Source organism: Peromyscus californicus, unplaced genomic scaffold, assembly GCF_007827085.1.
Source record: "Peromyscus californicus insignis strain IS unplaced genomic scaffold, ASM782708v3 Scaffold_3__1_contigs__length_106647218, whole genome shotgun sequence".
NCBI lineage: Eukaryota > Metazoa > Chordata > Mammalia > Rodentia > Cricetidae > Peromyscus > Peromyscus californicus.
Window position 1 is genome coordinate 20,327,401 of NW_026294551.1, and position 20,189 is coordinate 20,347,589.

Sequence of the window (20,189 nt, forward strand, 5' to 3'; positions counted from 1 at the left end):
AGTCCCCGGAGCCCAGACTCCCAAAGCGGTCCTGTAAAATTGCTCAGGCCCCACGCTCAGCTGACACGGCTGCCCTGCCCCTTATAAAGCGTTCTGGGGTTGCAACCTCGTTTCATCATCCATAAGTGCAAAGGATGGTAATTCCTGCCAACACACTCGCCATAAATTGTCAACTCCCGCTGGGGAGCTCAGTGGGCGAACGTCTGCCATTACTGCTCCATGCTCTGATGACCTTGAAGAACCGACCCTCGCGGCCGCTGCCTTATAAAGGTCGCGGAGCAGCAATACCCAGGCGATCTGGAAAAGTCCCAAGGATCGCAGGTCCGGACTCCCCGGGCAGCGCTCCTGCGGGGCGCGGGCGGGGTACACAGAGATACTGCAGCCAGGTGCACGCTCCGTGCAGTCGGCGACCTTGACCTGCTGGCCGCAAGGAGCGCTGGGCCGCGGGGACCCGCCCACGGGGCCGCGGCGCAAGGGCGGGACTCGGGTGGGAGGGGGCGGGCCCCGCTGCACTCCGCGCGCGCAGCCAGTCGGCCCTCGGGGCGGGGCTTAGCTCTGCTGGGGGCGGGGCCGGCTCCTCCGCTCTCCCAGGCGGCCGCTGTGCGGAGCGGGTGCGCGCGGACCCTGCACCGGCCGCGGAGCCGCTATGGGCCCGCCAGGCCCCTGGCGCGGCGCGGCGCAGGCACCGGCTCAGAGCCAGGTGGGCGGGCCGGAACTGGAGTGGGTTCTCCGAGGGTCCCCGGGTGAACCCTAGTCGAGGCTGGGGGAAGGGGTGGGCCTCGCCAGGCGCCCCTTTGGCTGGGCCTGGGTATGGAGTGCGGTCGAATCTCGGAGAGAGGGTTTGTTAGCGGGTCTCTGCTTCCGTCTCGGTTGAGCCCGCGGCTTGTAGTTAAGAGAGAGAGGAGGCAGAGAGTGGCCTCCGTCCAGGCCTCCCGGCCGGGCCCGTCTGGCCGGGGCTGGTAGTGTGGGGGAGGGCCAGCAATCTCGAGAGGGAAGATGGACCTTCCTCTCTATCACCAGATTTGTTTACACGTTTCTCTTAATGCCCAACTCCACCTCTCCTGCCCAGGGCGCTCCTGTGCCTGCCCAGATGTTGGGTGGAGGGACAAGGCTCAGGTGTTTCGATCTTTTGGCCTCTGAAGTCCAGAGGTGCATAGTAAGCATGTGGCTGAGGAAGTGGCTTTGGCCCTCACTGCCAACGGCTATTCTAGCTTCTTTCCAAACTAATGACGTAACCTTGAAGGTCACCGCATCTCTTGAGCCTTAGTTTCCCCTTTGACAAAGTGAAGACGTTTACGACAATTTCAAAGGTTATGGAGGCAAGCTCTGGATGTGCCCTGAGTTCCCTGCTGGTGAAATCCCAGCGTGCCTTGCCTCATGTCTGCCTCTCCCCGGGCCATTCCTTCCTTACCTCTTGTTTGCCTCTCCCCAGGCCGTTCTTGTCAGAGGGTAAGCCCCATTTGACTGCAGTTTGTTTTTCAGGATTGAAACTCCAAGATGGATGACCAGGATCCTGGGGGCATTAGCCCCCTTCAGCAAATGGTGGCCTCAGGAGCTGGGGCTGTGGTCACCTCCCTCTTCAGTAAGACCTAGGGAGGTGGGATGTGGGCAGCTGGGGGTTGATGTGGGCTGGAGGTTGGAGGCAGTTTGGTTCTGATAATGAAGAGGGTGAGTGGGGTACTGCAGGAGCCTTCAGATCTGCCTCCTTCCCCAGTGACACCCCTGGATGTGGTGAAGGTCCGCCTTCAGTCTCAGAGGCCCTCAGTAGCCAGCGGTGAGTACCTGAACCTGGAGCCAGATTGAGGGGGGGCTGCCTGACAAACTATGGATCTCCCAGAGATGGGATCCCAGTGTGTGGGGCAGTCCTGATCACCATGGATGACTTGTGTTTCAGAGTTGACACCTTCCAGATTCTGGAGTCTCTCCTACACCAAATGTGAGTGCCCCGAGCCACAGGAGCCTGGAAGGGCCCAGGAAAGAAGCGTTCCAGTGTCCCTAGAGTACCTGGGGTGCCCATGGTCGTAGACTAGTATATACTTTTAGGTCACATTAGCCAGCCTTGTGTCCTGCGCAGGAATATCCACATAGTGACCCAGCTGTATCACCCAGCAAGGTTCCGGGCCCTGCCATCCTAATGCCCGTCCCCTTCCTCCAGCGCCCTCTGCTCTGCAGTCCCCAGGGAAGTGCCTCCTCTACTGCAACGGCGTCCTGGAGCCGCTGTACCTGTGCCCAAATGGTACCCGCTGTACCACCTGGTTTCAAGATCCTACCCGATTCACCGGCACCTTGGTAAGGAGCAGCCGTGTACCTGGGGGACTCAGGTTTGGTTAGGCTGCAGGTATGGGGAATGCAGAGCAGGTAAGGGGTGGACTGTTTGGTGTAGGAAGGGCTTGCCTGGGATTCGTTCAGGATTTTTGGTTCTGATGCTGAGAATCAAAACAATAACGGTAATATCTTAATACGTGCTAGTCGGGCACTCTGCTACTGAAGAGTGCACCCTAGCCCTCCTTAAGGGTTGTTTTGTTTTGTTTTTGTTTTTTTCGAGACAGGGTTTCTCTGTGTAGCTTTTGGCGCCTGTCCTAGAACTCACTTTTGTAGACCAGGTTGGCCTTGAACTCACAGAGATTCACTTGCTTCTGCCTCCGGGTGCTGTGATTGAAGGCGTGCACTGCCACTGCCTGGCCCCTCCTTAAGGCTTTAAAGGGTGACTAGGAGTCCACCTAGAACCAAATGGGAAGCTGCATGTGTGGCAGCCTGAGGGGCTAACTAGCTCTTGGCAGGACTCAGGACTATGGGCAGAGGCTGAGGGCATCCAGCCAGGCCCTGCCTGAGACCGTCCATCACTGACCTTGCTCATGCCTTCTTCTTTCCCCTGGACTGGTGCTGGCCTGGTCAGGATGCCTTTGTGAAGATTGTGAGGCACGAGGGCACTAGGACCCTATGGAGCGGCCTCCCAGCCACCTTGTGAGTACCTCAGTCTTTGGGGTGTTTCCTTCCCTTGACTCCTGTTGGCTGGGTGAGGGAGGGAGTGTTTGAAAGGTTGGGAGCCCTTAGGTGATTTTTCTGGCCCTTTTCATGCTCCTAGGGTGATGACTGTACCAGCGACTGCTGTCTACTTCACTGCCTATGACCAGCTCAAGGCGTTCCTATGTGCTCAGTCCTTGACCTCTGACCTCTGTGCACCCATGATGGCTGGTGCCCTCGCCCGCAGTGAGCACAGCCCTGGCCCTTGATCTTCTCTGTCCCTCCTGGGTCCCAGCACCAGCTCCTGCCAGCCTGGGGGTGGAGAGAGATACTAAACCCTCAGACCTGGGGTAAGAGCTGGGTTTTGATGCCTGGCGTCTGTGGCCTGACCTTCCACTATCTTACCAACCGTAGTGGGCACCGTGACGGTGATCAGCCCCTTGGAGCTTGTGCGGACCAAGCTGCAGGCTCAGCACGTGTCCTACCGGGAGCTAGCTACCTGTGTTCAAGCTTCGGTGGCTCAGGGGGGCTGGCGCTCACTGTGGCTGGGCTGGGGTCCCACCGCCCTTCGAGATGTGCCCTTCTCAGGTAGGCACTTGGGTTCAGGGTGTAGGGTAAAAGAGCCCTTAGATAGTGTTCGAGGGGTCTGCAGCCAAGTCCCTCCCTTGTTACTAATGGCCATGAACCCACATCACTTCTCTGAGCCTTGGGTTCCTAGTTTGTGATGTGGACTAGGTGGGGGTGGGGGTGGGGTGTGTGTTTGCGGAGGTTCAGAGCAGGCAAGCCTGCACCCAGGGTGGTCTGGCTGGGGTGGGAGAGGAGAAGTCTGGAGCCCACTCCCTGGCTCCCCCCTTAATGAGTGTATCTGCTTCCCAAGCTCTGTACTGGTTCAACTATGAGCTGGCAAAGGGCTGGCTGAACGGGCTGAGACCGAAAGACCAGACATCTGTGGGCGTCAGCTTCGTGGCTGGTGGCATCTCAGGAATGGTGAGTTGATGGGTTGGGGGTGAGGCCACCAAAGGTGTCCTACAGGACCCTGAGTGGGAGTTAGCCGAGATGCCCAGAAGGTCCCCACAGAGCCGTGCCGGCTTGGGAACCTGCTTGCTTTCCCCAGCCACTCTTGGGGGCCTGGGAATGGAGCCGAGCCATGTCCCCACCCCGCCAGGTGGCTGCCACTCTTACTCTGCCCTTTGATGTGGTGAAGACCCAGCGACAGATCGCACTGGGGTCTGTGGAGGCTGTGAGAGGTGAGCTGGGGCTGGTCAAGGTGGAGGGCAGGCAGGGGCCCAAACTGGGTCCCACTGAGCCGGGCCTTGAATTTGCAGTGAAGCCTCCAAGAGTTGATTCCACTTGGCTCCTGCTTCGGAGAATCCAGGCCGAATCGGGCACCAGGGGCCTCTTTGCAGGTGGGTGCCTGCTGTGTGCACATGTACTGTGTCTATCCATGTCACGTATGTGAAGGACCTGGACCCCTAACCGAGGCCTGACCTCCCACCACAGGTTTCCTCCCAAGGATCATCAAGGCTGCTCCCTCGTGTGCCATCATGATCAGCACTTACGAGTTTGGCAAAAGCTTCTTCCAGAGGCTCAACCAGGAACAGCCTCTGGACCACTGAAAGGCAAGGAACAACCAGCTCTTGCGCGGGTCGGGACAGGAGACTGAGCCAAGTGCCTTCCCTCCCACCCAGTCATCCAGGCTACCCTCACACGTGGGTTCCTGCTGTTCCCACCACGACCACTCGTCCACCTCCAAGTTCAAGACCAAATCTAACAGCCGCCCCTTTCTTTGTATCCCTGATATTTGTTGTAGCCTGGCCCCGAGGAATCAGGATCTCGGGCCAGGCAGCCCTGTTTATTCCCCATCTAAAGATGATGACCTTCTGTGCACTGCGTGACTGCGGTGTCTCGGGGTATGTGTGTGCATTTGGGGGTCCCCAGTTGGTCACCCACACTTGTTATTCCAGCACTTGGGAGGCTAAGGCAGGAGGACTGCCTCAAGTACCAGGTCAACCAGTACTGCAAAGCTAGAGTCTGTCTTAAAAAAAAAACAAAACAAAACTGCCACTCTGGGCATGGTGGCACACACCTTTAATCCCAGCACTAGAGTGTTGAGGCAGGTGGATCTCTGAGTCTGAAGCCTGCCTGTCTATAGTGGGTCCAGGCCAGCCAGAGACTGTCTTTAAAGCTTCCCACCTTACGGGGTACCCAGACAGGTCAGATGGGGGTGAAAGGTTGCCGATGTGGTGGTGAGGTCCTTCCATGCTAGACCGCTGTGCTGGGGTGGGGTGAGAGCAAGAGGCCATCTCTCCAGGGCATGCCAAGGTGGCATCACTGGGGCAGAGTTGCCTACTTGCCAGCTCTGGCACAGTGGATGGGCCTGAAACTTTGGGCCACAATGGAGTGGCACAGGCCTGTGGCAGGGAAATGCCCCACCAAAGCACACCCTCAAGGGGCCCTGGCCAGGGCTTGAGGAAGTATGAGAGGGGTCAGAGCCAGAGAGCACTGCAGATCTACAGGAGGCCCCCACCTCGAATTGTGACCCCATGTGCTCCCTCCCACAGAGCACCTGCTAGTCAAGAGGCCCTGTTATGGAGCCCTGCCCCACTCCCCAACAGATGAAGCCACCTCAGCCCTCTGGTTTTTATTTGCCTAATCGCTCCCTACATAGGTACCAAGGAAGGGTGACTTCAGAAGGTATACAGGGGCAGACCAGAGGCAGGGCAGCCGGAATGCCAGGGCTGGACCACCTGCTCCTGAGGTGGGTGTGGAAGATGAGCAGAGGGAACCAGGCAGGCTTCCCAGGGGACTGACCGCCTGTGGCCTGAGTGCCCTTTCCCCTGGCCCCACCACTTCCCAGTGCAACGCCTGCCTCCTTGGCCGGAAGCAGGAAGAGACTTGCTTGTCTTTCCCTAGAGACCCTTGGCTAGGTGGGCAGCATTCTTGAAGGGTTGCCTGGGTTGGGGGACTCAAAGGTGGCAGTTGTCCATGGCCCCTAGCAGATAGGGCTGGCATTGCCCACGCTGTTCCTCAGCTTGGGCTAAGCGCTGGGCTGCCCTCGGGGCTGTCGCTCACCAGGCATTCGTTGGATTTGAAGCTCGCCAGGGACTTGCAGCTGGGGATGGAGGCCAGGGAGCCGCAGAGGCCCAGCATGGAGGGCGTGGGGTCCTTCCCTGGGGAGAGAGGGCGGGTGAGGCTGGACCAACCAGACTGTGTGTGGGGGGCAGGGGATTTCATGGATGGGCAGTAAAAGGACAGTTCTCAGGTCACCCCCAGGAGACTCTTGGCCTCTTCTGGAGTATCTGCCATTTTTTAATTAAACCCTGACTCAGGATGCCTTGCATGGGGCTTGGGACACTGTATTGTAAACGTCACTTTATATCTCTGTCTCCCCCTGAGCCTCAGCCTCTTTGTCCATTTATTAAGCACACAGTAAGCATTTGCTCTGGTTCACACTCTGGGAATACAGAGAATGGACAAGACATGGTCCCTGCCCTCGTGGAGCTCACAGTCTGATTGGGGAGACACACACACACACAGTCACAGACACAGTGTGGTGGGTTACATATCCAAAGCCCTGCTGTGTCTCAGAATCCAGTTACCTGATACAGTGTAGTTATATATCTATATATTTAAAAAAAAAAAAAAAAAAAAAAAAGAAAGACAGGAAGTCCAGGCATTGGGAGAACTAGGAAGGGAAGAACCAAGGTGGAACCAGGGGTGAGGTCAACACAAAATGCATGCGGTGAAGTCCTGGGCATTCACTCGGAGGGAGCCACTAATTTGGTTCTGAGCTTCCTGGCAGCCAAAGAAAAGGGGGAAACATCGGTCAGGCAAGCAGTTGAGTGTGCATGTGGTAGAGCAAACTAGGCTGAGGAATCCCTGGAGTATGAGCCCTCTCCATACATGAACACTGGGGGTTCTTTTTACCAATATCCCTATTTTACAGATGGGAATATGGGTCAGCAAAAAGAGACCAAGCTCACAGGTAGAGGAGGTGAAGTGTGAATTCGCACTAGTTCTCTCTGAATCCCCAAACCAAGCTCCCTCATGGGTGCTGTAAGACGAGGAAAGGCTGAGAGAAGGGTTCAGCCATTGCTTCACTTCGGACCCCCTGAAGTATACCGAGTGTGTGTGTGTGGGGGGGTGCGCTCACCAATGGGGCCCCAGGGTTCCTCATCCCGCTTGCCCTCTCCCAGGCGCTGGGAATCTGAGCTCAGACTGGCCTCTGCAGACAGCGGCTCGGTGCTCATGAAGCTGTGTCTGTGGCAGAACAGAGAAGTGCAGGTGGTGGCCTGGAGCTCCAGGCCCTGCTTCCTGGGAGTGGAGTTGGGGGCATTAGTTGGGTTGGGGCTTACCTCCGATATAGCTTGGAGTTGCCGGCACCCTCAGGCCTGTTGAGTGTGCTCAGGGAGGGCCATTGGTTGACCAGGGGTGTGGTGAACTCCTTGGAACCCTGGGCCAGGGGGGCATGGTCACCGGGGATCAGACCTGTCCTGGGAGGGGGAGGGGGATCAGGCCTGGCTGGAAAAGGGAAGCCAGACTCAGCAAAGGTAGGGGCCAGGGCTTAGAAAGGAAACCTGAGTGGTAAAAATGGGGATATATGCGGCTCAGGGGTGATGGCACGCACGTGGAATTCCAGCACTAGATGGTGGATGCAGAAGGAACACAAGTCTCAGACCTCCTACATAATGTGGCCATATTTCTAAAAGGAGCCAGGGAGGCAGTGTTAGATCCTGGAGCCGTACAGGGATAGCCTAGGGGCAGAGGTGGCCAGGACTGGTGCGCCCCTGTTGGGAGTTGGAGTGATGGAGTGTTTAGGAGTCAGAATGATGTATGAGCAAAGTGGAGAGGGTGGGTACTCTTGAAGGGGTGGGATTTGTGCTAGCTAGTTGGGACAGGTTTAGGGAAGAAATGTTCTAGGCTGTGGAGTCAATGGTGATGCAGGTCAGAGGTCTGAACAGTGGGAGTGGCACAATGAAGCTGAAGGCTGCTGAGGTTGCGTGAGTAATGTCCCTGCAGCAGTGGCTGGTCTAGCTGAGGTGATGGAGGCTCTTGGAGGCTGCGGGATCCTAATGTTAGGGGTAATGTTTGGCAACCGCAGGATCTTGGGAGAGGGGATGGGCTGGGTGCGCTGATGCGAAATGGAAGTTGGTGTCAGGAAAGTGATGCCATCCAATGGAGTCATTTTAGGGTTCACAGGGGTCGGGTCAGGGCAGGAGGCGGGCTCACAGCTGCTCCTGCAGCTCCAGGATCACGCCTTCCAGCTCCCGCTTCTCGCGCTGATTCTGCGCTGCAGCCTCCTCCAGCTGCAGCTGCAGCCGCCGGTTCTCCGCCTCCAGGTCCTTCAGCTGCGACTCGCGCAGACGCACCAGCTCCTCCAGGTATCCCTGTAGGGCGCCAGCTCAGCCTGGACTTCCAAGGGGGTCCCAGCCTGGACCCTGCCCACACCACACCCAGCTCCCCGAGCCTCGCCCCCCTCACCTTCTGTGCATAGACAATGCGAAACTTCTGTTCCATCTTGTGCCACTTGCTGTACCAACTGTCCTCGTCGGTGACCAGAGGCAGGTAGGGGTGCTCAGGTGAGTTGTCCTCGCTGGTGCTGCTCTCCGCGCTGTGCCGCTCCTCCTCATCCGTCAGGTAGTCGTAGCTTAGGAGCGGGAGCAGTGGGTGGGGCCGGCTCCGCCCCGCCTTGCCCCACTAGCACCCCAACTCCGACCCTTGGGCAGTGACACCAAGATGACACTCAGCGCCCTTCCGGTGCCCATCTCCTCACCCACCGCAATAACGGGGCTGCTCACCTCTGGGTGAATTTTAGGTAGGGTGTGTAATCGATGACCACCGGAGTCTTCCCGTCCAGAACTTCGCCCTTTAGACAGAAGCTGGGGCAGAAGAGCCACAGGGGTGGGGGGAGGGAATGAGGGGCGTTGGATAGTTGTGGGGAAGAAAGTCCCCTTCACCACTGCCATGCAGACCCCACCTGAAGTCGATGGCGCTCAGCCCAATCAGCATCCCTGTGAGGACAGTGGCTTCCTCCCGCAGCATGATGGCTCCGGAGTCATAGAACCGTCTGTAGGGAGAGGAGAACAGAGACTCCCAAGGGGCCCCACACCCAGGACTTCTCTGCTTGGCTTACTTACTGTAAACTTTCCTGGAGGAAGGAGATGCCTTTTTTCTGCTCACCAGACTATCTTCTTGGACTATCGTTGGAACTAGCGTCTGACCCCACCCCCATCCCCACCCCCACCCCCATCACAATGCACACGTCCTGACAAGAGACACTCTTCTGTTCTCTAAGCTAAGCAGCCTCTATCAAGCACTGGGTCACCCCAATCCTTCAAATCAGGGAGCAAGTCCTAGTCATTAGTGCTTGTCATACATACAGTAGATTCTCAAAAGACAACTCTGAAATGTGAAGACTAGGGATAGAATGTAGTTAAAAAAAAATCAGGTTGTGGGGGGGACCCCCTAACCTCAGTAGCTTCCTACCCCCACAATGGCATGTTCTGCCTTGTGATCTCTGACCCTCAGGACCCACCTTCTTGGCAACCCCCCAGGCCAAGCACCGAAGCTCCTCCACACATTGGAACTCTGTTCTTGGAAGAACAGAGTGAGTGCCTTTGTTTGCGAAACTGTCGGGGCTGTGTGTTGTAGGTCATGGCGCAAGGCCAAGTAAAATGGTACATGACTGAGGCCTCTGCAGTCCTGTCACCATGTGCATACTGGAACTTGTAGTCCAGATATTGAGGGTTTCTGTGGGGACTTAAGGCTTAGGCAATGAATGTGCATACTGCTGTCTGAGAGGTCTGTCTGACCTGGTAGTTCGGTTGTCCCGAAGAGCTGTGGTGATGTACTCTGACATACGCTTCTCCATGAGAGCCACCCGGATCCACGCCCGGCCCTAGAAAGCACGATCACCTTTAGTTGTCCCATTGGGACCTATATGTGCAACATCGGTGTGGTCACCCTTCCCAGTGCTGTGGGCGAGGGGTAAGTAAGGACAGGGCCCCTCTGTCCAAAGCGGGGGTCGGGCGTGTTGACACCTGCTGTGGCCCCTCACCTTGGCTCGCGCTGTACTGATATTCTCCATGTTCTCAATGCTGCTCACACAGTTGTTGGGCACTTTGCTGCAGGCCAGTCGGATATAGTCCCAGAAGCCCCGTTGCCCATCTGAGCTGAACCAGCTCACTGGACCTGCTGGGGCACAAGCTGAGCCAGGGCAGGGAGGGGACTCAGCAAAACCAGGGAGTTTGGAAAGGGTCCATGTCATAAAGCACTCGCATGTATAAGCATGAGCCAACACACACACACACACACACACACACACACACACACACACACACATGTACTGCCTCCCCCAGCATACGCAGCGAGCTTGCCAACAGAGAGAGCTGCATGCTCAATGATGGAGCTATGGGCAGATGACTCTTTCCCCAGTCTCCTGGTACTGTGTGTTTGTTTCTATGTACAGCCCAGAAGGGAGCCCTGGGCCAGGGATGGCGTTTAGAAATCCACAGAGGAAGGATATCAGAGCAGGGTGGTGGCTGGAGTCACAGGCTGAGGCTGGAAGGGGTGGGTGAGGATGGCCTACCTTTAAAACGGTGACTGAGAATCTGCTCCAAAATGGCTGCGAAATTAACAAACTCCTCAGATGAGTCATCGATGGGCTCTGCTGTGTACTTCTCTAGCAAGGTTTTCACAGAGAACCTGGGTTGAGGGCAGGGGAGGGGGAGGGGGTCAGAGAGGATGTAATAGGCAGAGGGGGGGTCAGGAAGGGCATGAATGTGATGTGGGGGCAGATGAAACCAGAGTGACCACAGAAGATTCCAGACTAGGCGGAATAAGAGGGTGACAGATGCAGGGAGGGGACAGGCAGGAAACTGATTGGCAGAGTGGGTGCAGAAGAGACAGCCAGAGAAAGGAAGCTTCAGGGACAAGGTATGAGAGAGGATGAAACAATATGTAGAAAAACTAGACTGCAAGAGCTAGGGGACAGTCCCCAGACTCTGTCCCTACCACCCTTCAGAGTGGCATTTTCCATGTGTGTGAACTGAGGGTCAATCAGGAGTCAGAAGCCAGTTTGCACCCATGCTCCCAAACAGTCTTTCAACATTGTTGGAATGGGCTTCTGTCTTTCTGGGGCCGTGGGGCACCTGTACCAGAGCATATGAGCTGCCACTGTGCACATGGAATGTAGGCATGCATGCGCGGCCAGGTGGATGGATACTCAGCTCCGGGACAGCCCTCCTCCCTCTTCTTCTCAGTAGCCCACCCACACACCAGCTGCCCAGAGCTAGGCAGTATAGAGCTTGGGGCGTGGGGGGAGAATGCAGGGTGTGGGTCTGACATACATCAGGTGGGAGGGAGCTCTGGCAGAAGGTCCCTGAAAGGGATTTGGGGGCCCAGACACAAAGATAGCCAAAGAAGGCAAGTGAGGCCGAGGGGCTGGAGCCAAGCAGCCTCCATCCCTCTCTCTAGCCTTCCTGAAGCCTCCGGCATCCTCTGCCGTCCTTCCTTGGTAGTCTCCACTTGCCATCTTCGCAGTGAGTCGAACAAGGAGAGGACACACAGCTCCTAACATCTCATTACTGCTGTTTCTAAGACAGAGCAGGAGTAGGGTGTCCAGGGATATGGGAGATACTTGGATATGTCCTTTTATTCTACCTGTGTTTGCCAAGCTGTACAATGTGCCCAGAACTGTGTTTCATAGGCATCAACCCACCTGTCCTTATCACAGCCCTGAGAGGTGGGTCCTCTTATGACCACCTTCCCCGTATTAGAGATAAAGGAGGCTAAAGGCTCCAGAGATTGACTGATCAGTCGTGTAACTTGGGAGGAGGCAAGCCATTCTCCATCCTTGGCTCTTTCTGCTCCGACTTACAGCTTCCTAGTGACTGTTATAATTATTGAGACTTGGCCAGTAAGCTAGTTCAGTGCCTTTATCCACCCGAGTTCAATCCCAGGAACTCCATGGTGGAAGGAGAGCCCTTACGCCCATCAGTTGTCCTCTGACTTCCCTACTCAAACCGTGGCACATGCACACACAAAATAAGTAAACAAATAAATAAATGTCATCTTTTTAAAAAAGTACTAGCCAGGCATGGTGGCACATGCCTTTGGTCCCAGTACTCAGGAGGCAGAGGCAGGAGGATCACTGTGAGTTCCAGGTTAGCCTGGTGTACACAGTGAATTCCAGGACAGCCAGAACTACATAGATCCTGTCTTAAAAAAGAAAAAGAAAAAAAAAATCAAATATACAACAAGTACTGAGGCTCTAAGAAGCTTCTGCCCTCTGTTGTCTGCCTCAATGGGACACCGGTTCCTAAGGCTCCCAAGCCAACAGCACAAGCACCCGAGCCTCTCCCCACCACCTCCCTTTGGGTTTTACCCAGGAGTAGAGCGTGAGGCCAGACAGGTCAGTGTTGGGATGTGCTGGAGGGAAGCAGCTGCGGGACCCAAAGCCTTTTTCCTTGGGTGCAAATGGAAATACCAGCACTTGCCTCGTTCAGCTTTGGTTCAGGTCCCAGACAAGGATAGAGGAAGGTGAGTGTATGGATTCCTGGGCACAGGCCAGGTGAGGAGTCAAGCCTGGCCCTGCCAGGAGGGGAGCCTGCGACTGCGATCAGGCCATTATCTGGGCTTTCTGATGTACACCATCTATTTGTGGTCATCTGGGTCAGACTTCAGTAGAGGCCTGGGGCTTGGTCAGCACGGCAGCCATCTGCCATCTGTCCTTGGGGGAGCTGAAAGCTGTTCAGAGCCTCTAGGAACCCCATGGTGTGGGCCTGGTTAGGAAAAGCGATAGCTGCTGTGGGTTACCATGGAGACAGGGAGGCCAGGGCCCAGGGGAGCCTGCAGCCTGCTAAAGGGAGCTGCTGGGAGCTGGAGGAGAACCACGTGACTGTGATGAGGCAGCAGGGGTCCCTGGGGTTTTGGAGAATTTTGTCATGTCTCTAACCCCCCTAAACTATCCCTTGTCCCTCACTCTGAGCTACTTCCAAGTCACCCGAACCTCTGTTTCTCCAGCTTAGGCCAAGTGATTCTCCCTCCTTTCCCCACACACTCAATGCCCTAGCTATCCTGGCAAGCAAGAAAAAGATACTAAGAGCAGAGAGGAACAAGAAGAGTGTCATTGAGATCACTGTTTCTGTGCACCAGGAACTGGCTAGCATCTAATACGGCACACCACGACCCAATCTTTGCTATGGCTTTTACAGCTAAGATGTACAATCTAAGAGCTAAAACACCAAAGGCTCAGAGTAGTTAGGAAACTTCCACAAGGTTGCCCAGCTAAGGACTGAAGCAAAAGCTTGATCCTAGGACTGTGTGGATCCAAGGGCCAAAAATCTCTTGACACCAAACCGACAAGATTTGGGGAATGGGGGCAGAGACAGTGACCGTGCTCTGGGCTAGGTCACCGATACACATCCCAGCCACCTTCACACAGGGCTGATGTCACAGCACTTTCGAGACGCTGGGAAAGGGAGGCTCTGAGACAGAGACAACGTGGCTGGGTATGTGCCCTGGTATCCAAAGGAGCTCTGGGTGCTGGAGACTGGGCATCAGGTGGACATGTGTCCTGGGAGGAGGAACAGGGCTGAGGTTTACGTGCAGGCAGGTGGGACTGGTAAGGAAGGACAATCAGGCCTGCATCCAGGAGCAATAGAGTCCAAACATTTGGTGGACATGGCCGGCGTGGAGACTGCAGGTGGAGAAGGCAGCTGGCATGGAGATCCCAGAGGGAGAGGCAAGGACAGGTGGGGGCTTGGGAGAGAGCCTGCTCAGCTGGCAGCTTTCTGGCCTCAGAGCAGGGCAGGGAGGGTGAGTCACTGCAGGGCTGAAGTGGGAAGGATTACTTCCTGGTGTCCAAGAAAGCTGAGAATTTTCCCAGCCCTGCAACAGCCCCACCCTCAGAGATTTGAGGATTTAGGCTCCCAATCTGCACTCGGACTCAGGGGCCCAGGCTTCTGCAGCTAGGCCTTGGACGCCTCCTACAACAGGGTAGTGCCCTCGACCTTCACTGGATGGATTCAGGGGCTTTGCTGCTGTGCCCAGTTGATTCTGCCACAGGCTGCAGCTGCCCAGAAACACCAACCATCCTTACTTCACGAAGGGTCGAGCATAGGAAAGTCTCTTAGGAAAGGTCCACCCAAGAGGCCAAGATGACAGGGATAGCAAGAGGGGACTTGGAGGACACCCGCCCCCAACCCCATTGAGTCCCCTCTGCCCACCCTGCCCCCACTGCCAGGAAGAGAGCCAGCCATCCCCCCTCCCCCTCTCACACACAATGTCACTTCCTGGTTCTCACAGGAAGCTGCAGTGCCAATTAAACTCTCTTCATCCCCCCCAAACCTCAGGCCGGGCATAGGCCTGGTTTAGCCAGGAAGAATAAGGACCGGCGTTCCGGCCCGCCTCCGGGTTCCGGGCCTGGGAAGGATAGTGAGCGCGTTCCTTCTAAGCCTCGCTGTCCGGCCTTTTTTCAGCGGTTGTAGAGCATCCCCGTGGGCATGCTCAACCCTTAGATTTCTCAGCCCGCCCCAACCCCTTCTCTTTAACCACCCCACCCGGACCGCCAGCGGCGCCCACCTGCACACGGTGATCAGGTTCCTGCGCTCCACGATCACGTTGCGGGAAGATGCTTTCTTGGAGGGCAGCCCCAGAGCCATGGTGGTCTGGACAAAGCTCGCTTCCATTCAGATGTGCGGCCACTGCTGCTGCCGCCCGCTGCCCCCCACCCCACCCGGAGCCCCGGCCCCCCTCGCAGGATCACGGCTGGGCCTTCTGCCCCCCGGGGCCCTTCGTCCTCATCACTGCCATCCCTCTGCCTCGACGCCTGGTGCCCGGCCCCTTCGCTCCCTCCCCCGGCAGCGATTCCGGAGCAAAACAAGGCCGGGGAGGGAGCTCTCCGAGGTGCTGAGCCGGGGCTCGTCACCCCCCTCCCCCAGCCGCCCGCTTCCCCCCCCCACCGGTGACGTCAGGGCCATAGGGCTCCGCCCCCCAGCAGCCCGGGACCAATCCGCAAAGGGCACAGGGCTTGGGGGGAGGGGAAGGACTGGGGCTCCTGAGAGAGCGGAGGGGGTCCCCCCAGAGAGACAGCGATTGTGTAGAGAAGGACCCTATTCTCCACCCCCACACTCAAGGCTGGGGATCCTCGCCCGGCGTCCCAGCTTTGACGCTTTCTTTCCCTTGTTTCTAAACTGGAGTCGGTGGTGTCTATCTCCGATCTCCCATGGTAGCCTGAAGAATGGAGACCCTCACCTCCTGCACCCTTTTCCGCCCTGCCCCCCACCTATTCAACCCAAGCATCTCAGCCAGACCTGGGCCACTTTCAGAGACTGCAGGTGGCCTTAGGTGCTAACCTAGAAATTAAAGCGGGGGAGGGTTGGGGGGGTGCTGCGTTCGTTTGCGGTAGACCGCAAGCCAGTCTCCCCGCCGGTGGAGGATGGGAAAGCCAGCGAAACCATCGGAGTCCAGAACCTGGAACCCCTCAGGACAGGGATCTGGGGTTACTGGCAGTTAGGCGCCCTGGATTCCTTGGGGGTTCTCAGCAGCAGCCACCCTAGCGACGACTTAAGGGTTAACCCTTTGGCTGCTGCAGGCCTGGGGGCGGGGAGGGGGAGCCGTCAAAAATGGTTAGTTTTTAGTTGGGCGGGCCTGAAGGCATAGTCTGGCTTCTCTGCTGTCCTTGGCTTCCCTGCTGTTCTTCATATTCCTGATCGCCTGCCCCGCTCTTGATAAACCAGCTCCAGGATTTGAACATCACTCTTCTTCGATTGGGTTGTCCCTGTAATGTGGAGTGTCAGACTTCTCTATACATTATGGATATCAATGCCTTATCAGATCTGTGCACCATTTTCTCCCATTCTGTAGGTTGTCTTTTAAAATTGTCCATACTGTCATTTAATTCTCAAAAAACTTAAATTTCCATGAAGTCTAACCTGGTGCTTTTTTTTTTTCTTTCTTCCATTTGTTGCCTGTAGGTCTTTGGTGTCAAATCCTAGAAGTTATTGCCTTTGTATGTTTTTGTGTTTTGTTTTATTGTTTATTGTTTTTGGTTTGTTTTGAGATAGGATCTCACTATGTAGCCCTGGCTGGCCTGGAACTCCATTTGTAGACCAGACTTCTTTTTGTTTGTTTGTTTTTTGAGACAGGGTTTCTCTGTGCAGCTTTGGAGACTATCCTGCCTCTGCCTCCTGAGTGCTGGGATTAAAGGCGTGCACCACCACCACCCAGCGATTAGACTTCTTAGACTCACAGAGATCCAACTGCTTCTGCCTCCTGAGCGCTCTAATTAAAGGTGCGCATCACCATGCCCAGCTCCTTTGTACGTTTTGAAACAGAGTCTCTTGTAGCCCAGGCTGGACTGGAACTTGATATGAAGCTGAGAATAATCTTGAACCCTGGATTCTACTGTCTCTGCTGTGCCTGGCTGCCTTTTTTCTTTTCTGTTTTCAGTGTTGGGGATGGAGCCTAGGGCCTGTGGGTGCTAGGCAAGTGCTCTGCCACTAAACTACACCCCCAGACGCCCTGGCCCTGTTTTCTTCGAAGACTTGTAAAGGCTTGCTTGTAGGTCTATCTGTGATCCATTTTAAGTGAATTTTGGGTATTGTGTCAGGTGCTGTCTTCTCCTCCGTTGACAGGCCTTGTCACGCACAAATGCACATGGTTTGGCCACATATCCGAGAGTCTGTAGCTAAGCTCTCTATGCTGCCCCATTGGTCTGTGTCTGCCTTTATGTAGTCACACATCTTGATAAATGAGGATTTCTAGTAAGGTGTTTTCCCTTCGCCACGGTTTGAACTCAGGGCCTCATACGTCTAGATGAGTACTCTACCACTGAGCTACATCCCAGCTCTGTATTAAGTCTAGAGATCAAGAATCATGGCCTGTTTGTTCTTTATCCTATTCTGACATGTGATCACAGTTTCCTTCCTTTTCATCATAGTTTTTCATCACCTATGTGTTCAACAATAAAACACTGTAACATTCCCAGTGTTGAAACTGTATCGACTGAAGTAAGGTATGAATGAAGCTGTGACTACTTCCTCCTCCTCCTCCTCCTCCTCTTCTTCCTCCTTTTAGTGAGACAAGGTCTCAGTGCCTCTGCCTCCTGAGTGCTGGGGTTAAAGGCGCGTGACCACACCCAACCAGTGATTGCTTCTTTCAACATTAGTTTGGGAGACTCGTTTTTCTTATATGTTATTTCAGTATGTGTCCATGGGACATGGATCCCTGCTACCAGGAGGATAATCTTGTGTATTAGACGGGGCCTGATCAGGAGAGCAGAGAATACATTGCATGTCTCAGTAGAGGGGATGTAAGTACAGGAAACTGATTCCTCAGGGGCTGGAAGACAGAGCAATGAGAAGAGAATGTGGAGAAAACACAGGAAGTAATGGTGGGGGGGGGTGTTGGGAGGGGGAGGCTGGAGAAGGGAGGAGGGTGATCTTTGAGTGGTATGTAAAATGAATAAAAATTTTTTCTTAAATAAAAAAAAGAAGTAATGGCAGATGGCAGCCAGGACTGAGGAAAAGCAGAGGTGTTTTTATCTAAATTGTTCTGCTTACCAATAAAGACTGGGGAATCAGATGTTGGGGTAAAAACCTGCTGCATGAGAGAAGCCGAGAAGCCACCAGCTGACCTTCCTTTTTGGCCTGAGACCCAGAAAGAGAGCATCTCTCCTTCCATCCCCAACCAAAAAGATCCTTGAATCTCTAAGTCCCTCTCTGTTGTGGAATATTATTTTAACTAGGCAAAGATGTGTTACATTTGTTTATGCTGTGGAATATTTAACTATGTGAAGGTGTGTTACTGTTGCCTTTGTTTAATTACATAAAGATGTGTTGCATTTGTTTCACCTTGCCTGCCTAAGGCACCTGATTGGTCTAATAAAAAGCTGAATGGTCAATAGCTAGGCAGGATTGGGATAGGCAGGGCTGGGGGGGGGGCAGACAGGATAACTAGGAGGAGAAATCTAGGCAAAGGAGAGAAGAAGGAGGATTGAATGAGAAAGAGAGGGACACTCCTGGGTCCAGAAGCCAGGCAGTTGCCAGCTGACATGAGAAGCAGTGAAAATAAGATCCACAGAAGGAAAGAAAGGTAAAAAGTCCTGAGGCAAAACACAGGTGAAGAGAAACAGTTAAGTTCTGAGAGCTAGTGGGACTAGTATAAGATAAAGCTGAGTATTCATCAATAGTAAGTCTCTGTGTCATCATTTGGGAGCTGGTTGGTAGCCTAAAAGAAAAAGCCTGGTACACCTCCCTACTCCTTCCTATGTGTCTCTCTATCAGTCTTCCCAGGTCCTATGCACTCTATGGCTAATTCTTGTCAATGAGTCGCTGGCTTCGCCCCTTGATCCAAGGTTAATTTTAACACAGTCTCAGAGCATCACAGTGCGATCAAAGTCCGGCAACCCAGAGGAGCCCTGGGAGCCACACCAATGGAGCCCTGCAGAGTTGAGAATCAGGCTCAGGAGAAGCTGCCACAGGAGACTGCTCAGTCCTTCTCAGAGCCATCTCCAACGGTTCTCAGATCACAGAAGGAAGCTCAAGGCTGGACATTGTGTCCAGTGGTAAAGTCACTATAGAAACAGAACAAACAGTGGCTAACTAACTAATTCTCCTTTCCCCTGCCTTCTGGTCTCCTTTTGTGTCTCCTTTTAGCAGAACCCGAGAGGAAGAGAGTGATGGAGGCTGGGAAATTAGGTAGCGGAGTCATATGGATAGAAGAAAGGTAAGTAACTGAAGCTAGTTTTGCCCTTTCCTCACTCGGCCTCCAAGCAGCTCTCTGTACCTGTTGAAACAAGAACAGTTTCAGGATTCTGCCTGACAAGATGCCACGGTCCTTTGTGACTCGAAGATGCTTGGGTGCCAAGGCTGACAGTGGAGACTCAAAGTCTCAACAGTGACAGTGTCCATCTCCCCGAGGGGCTCATACTCTCCAGGACCAGCCCAAATTTCTTCAGAGGATTCTATAACCCAATGAGTACATTGCAAAGATAAATAACAACAACCCTTGTGTCGAGTGGGAGAGGAAAATTAATATTCAGAGAGAATATGCAACCAAAAAAACTCTCAAGAAAAAGCATGCCCGGGACTGGGGAAGTGACTCAGAGTGTTTATCGTGTGAACAAGAGGACCTGTGTTCAGATCCACGAGTGTGTAAAGAAGGGCTGGCAGCCTGTGCCTGTAATCTCAGTGCTGGTGACGGAAGGGGAGATGGAGACAGCATGACTCCTGGAGCTGGCTGCACATCTAGTCTAGTGGAACCGGCAAGTTCCAGGTTCAGTGAGAGATCCTGTCTTAAACAAACAAACGAAAGACTGAGGAAGCCACTCCGGGTCTCCACACTCACACGTGTACATGACATTCCTCCCGTATAGCACACACAAAAAGACTAGCATTCCCAAAGCTTCTACAACCTCGTCTCTTTTATGTCTTCCGGGTTTTGCTTCTTGGAGACATGGTCTTATAGAGTCCAAGCAGGTCTCAAATTACGGTCCTCCTGTCTCAGCCTCCCAAATGCTGGGATTACAGGCAAGGGTCACTGTGCCCAGCAATCCTTATTTTTATGGCCAGAAGTGCATATTTATTTATGCATTTTTTCTCTATTGTATTATTTTTTTGTAACACTCTTAGCCAGCTCATTTATTTGTCAAGTTGGACAATTAGATCTTTATGCTTGCAGAATTTGAATTTTCATGGCCAGTGAGATGGATTTATAATACCGGACACGCACTCCCTCCTTTGGGGCAGGCCTCAAATCCAAGCAGAAACTGTTGGTTACCTCTATAACAGGTATGCCTCTGTTGAAGCACTGGACACCTCTTCCTATCAAGTTGTTCTTACAACATGCAGAGTCCAGCATTGGTAAGATCATGATGTCTTTTCTTCCCCAGTGTCCTGAATAACACTTTCTATCACTCTTTTTTTTTTTTTTTTTTTTTTTGGTTTTTCGAGACAGGGTTTCTCTGTGTAGCTTTGCGCCTTTCCTGGAACTCACTTTGGAGACCAGGCTGGCCTAGAACTCACAGAGATCCGCCTGGCTCTGCCTCCCGAGTGCTGGGATTAAAGGCGTGCGCCACCACCGCCCGGCCTTTCTATCACTCTTAAAGCTAGCCAGCAGGGGAGAAGCTTCCAGGTCCATTCCAGATTGGTTTCTTTCTATCTCTTTTTTATTTTTGTTTTATTGTTTTTGGGTTTTGGAGACAAAGTGTCTCTGTGCAACTC

At 54.2% G+C, this 20,189-nt stretch overlaps 2 protein-coding genes across 9 annotated transcripts; one reads left to right on the plus strand and one right to left on the minus strand.

The window, feature by feature from the left end:
• Window positions 1-567: 567 nt before the first annotated feature.
• Window positions 568-4,851, plus strand: Slc25a39 (solute carrier family 25 member 39). Of its 2 annotated transcripts, none has more exons than XM_052757024.1 (12): window positions 568-700; window positions 1,483-1,582; window positions 1,715-1,774; window positions 1,895-1,936; window positions 2,156-2,289; window positions 2,897-2,964; window positions 3,086-3,210; window positions 3,379-3,552; window positions 3,842-3,951; window positions 4,130-4,211; window positions 4,290-4,370; window positions 4,465-4,851. In XM_052757024.1, the coding sequence occupies exons 2-12, from the start codon at window positions 1,498-1,500 to the stop codon at window positions 4,578-4,580; spliced, it is 1,077 nt and encodes a 358-aa protein (XP_052612984.1). In that variant the 5' UTR covers window positions 568-700; window positions 1,483-1,497; the 3' UTR covers window positions 4,581-4,851. The 2 variants fall into 2 exon arrangements, with proteins under 2 accessions (XP_052612984.1, XP_052612985.1); XM_052757025.1 differs by having other exon boundaries at window positions 569-700; window positions 1,471-1,582.
• A 739-nt stretch (window positions 4,852-5,590) lies between these two features.
• Rundc3a (RUN domain containing 3A) lies at window positions 5,591-14,900 on the minus strand. Of its 7 annotated transcripts, none has more exons than XM_052757019.1 (11): window positions 14,548-14,900; window positions 10,553-10,668; window positions 10,022-10,155; window positions 9,777-9,862; window positions 8,942-9,031; window positions 8,763-8,843; window positions 8,446-8,611; window positions 8,194-8,351; window positions 7,320-7,457; window positions 7,118-7,224; window positions 5,591-6,134 (listed from the first exon to the last, which is right to left on the minus strand). In XM_052757019.1, the coding sequence occupies exons 1-11, from the start codon at window positions 14,652-14,654 to the stop codon at window positions 5,992-5,994; spliced, it is 1,326 nt and encodes a 441-aa protein (XP_052612979.1). In that variant the 5' UTR covers window positions 14,655-14,900; the 3' UTR covers window positions 5,591-5,991. The 7 variants fall into 7 exon arrangements, with proteins under 7 accessions (XP_052612979.1, XP_052612978.1, XP_052612977.1 ...); XM_052757018.1 differs by having other exon boundaries at window positions 10,022-10,158; XM_052757017.1 differs by having other exon boundaries at window positions 10,022-10,170; window positions 14,548-14,899.
• Between the last annotated feature and the right edge of the window lie 5,289 nt (window positions 14,901-20,189).

Excerpts from the sequence above, each read along its gene's own strand:
- Slc25a39 (XM_052757024.1), top strand. The coding sequence starts at position 1,498 with ATGGATGACCAGGATCCTGGGGGCATTAGCCCCCTTCAGCAAATGGTG. Across the intron at positions 1,583-1,714 it reads TGTGGTCACCTCCCTCTTCA|TGACACCCCTGGATGTGGTG; the intron begins GTAAGACCTAGG and ends CTCCTTCCCCAG. Across the intron at positions 3,553-3,841 it reads TCGAGATGTGCCCTTCTCAG|CTCTGTACTGGTTCAACTAT; the intron begins GTAGGCACTTGG and ends CTGCTTCCCAAG.
- Rundc3a (XM_052757017.1), bottom strand. The coding sequence starts at position 14,654 with ATGGAAGCGAGCTTTGTCCAGACCACCATGGCTCTGGGGCTGCCCTCC. Across the intron at positions 9,863-10,021 it reads TCAGTACAGCGCGAGCCAAG|GGCCGGGCGTGGATCCGGGT; the intron begins GTGAGGGGCCAC and ends CGTGCTTTCTAG. Across the intron at positions 9,032-9,776 it reads CGGGACAACCGAACTACCAG|ACGGTTCTATGACTCCGGAG; the intron begins GTCAGACAGACC and ends CTCTCCCTACAG.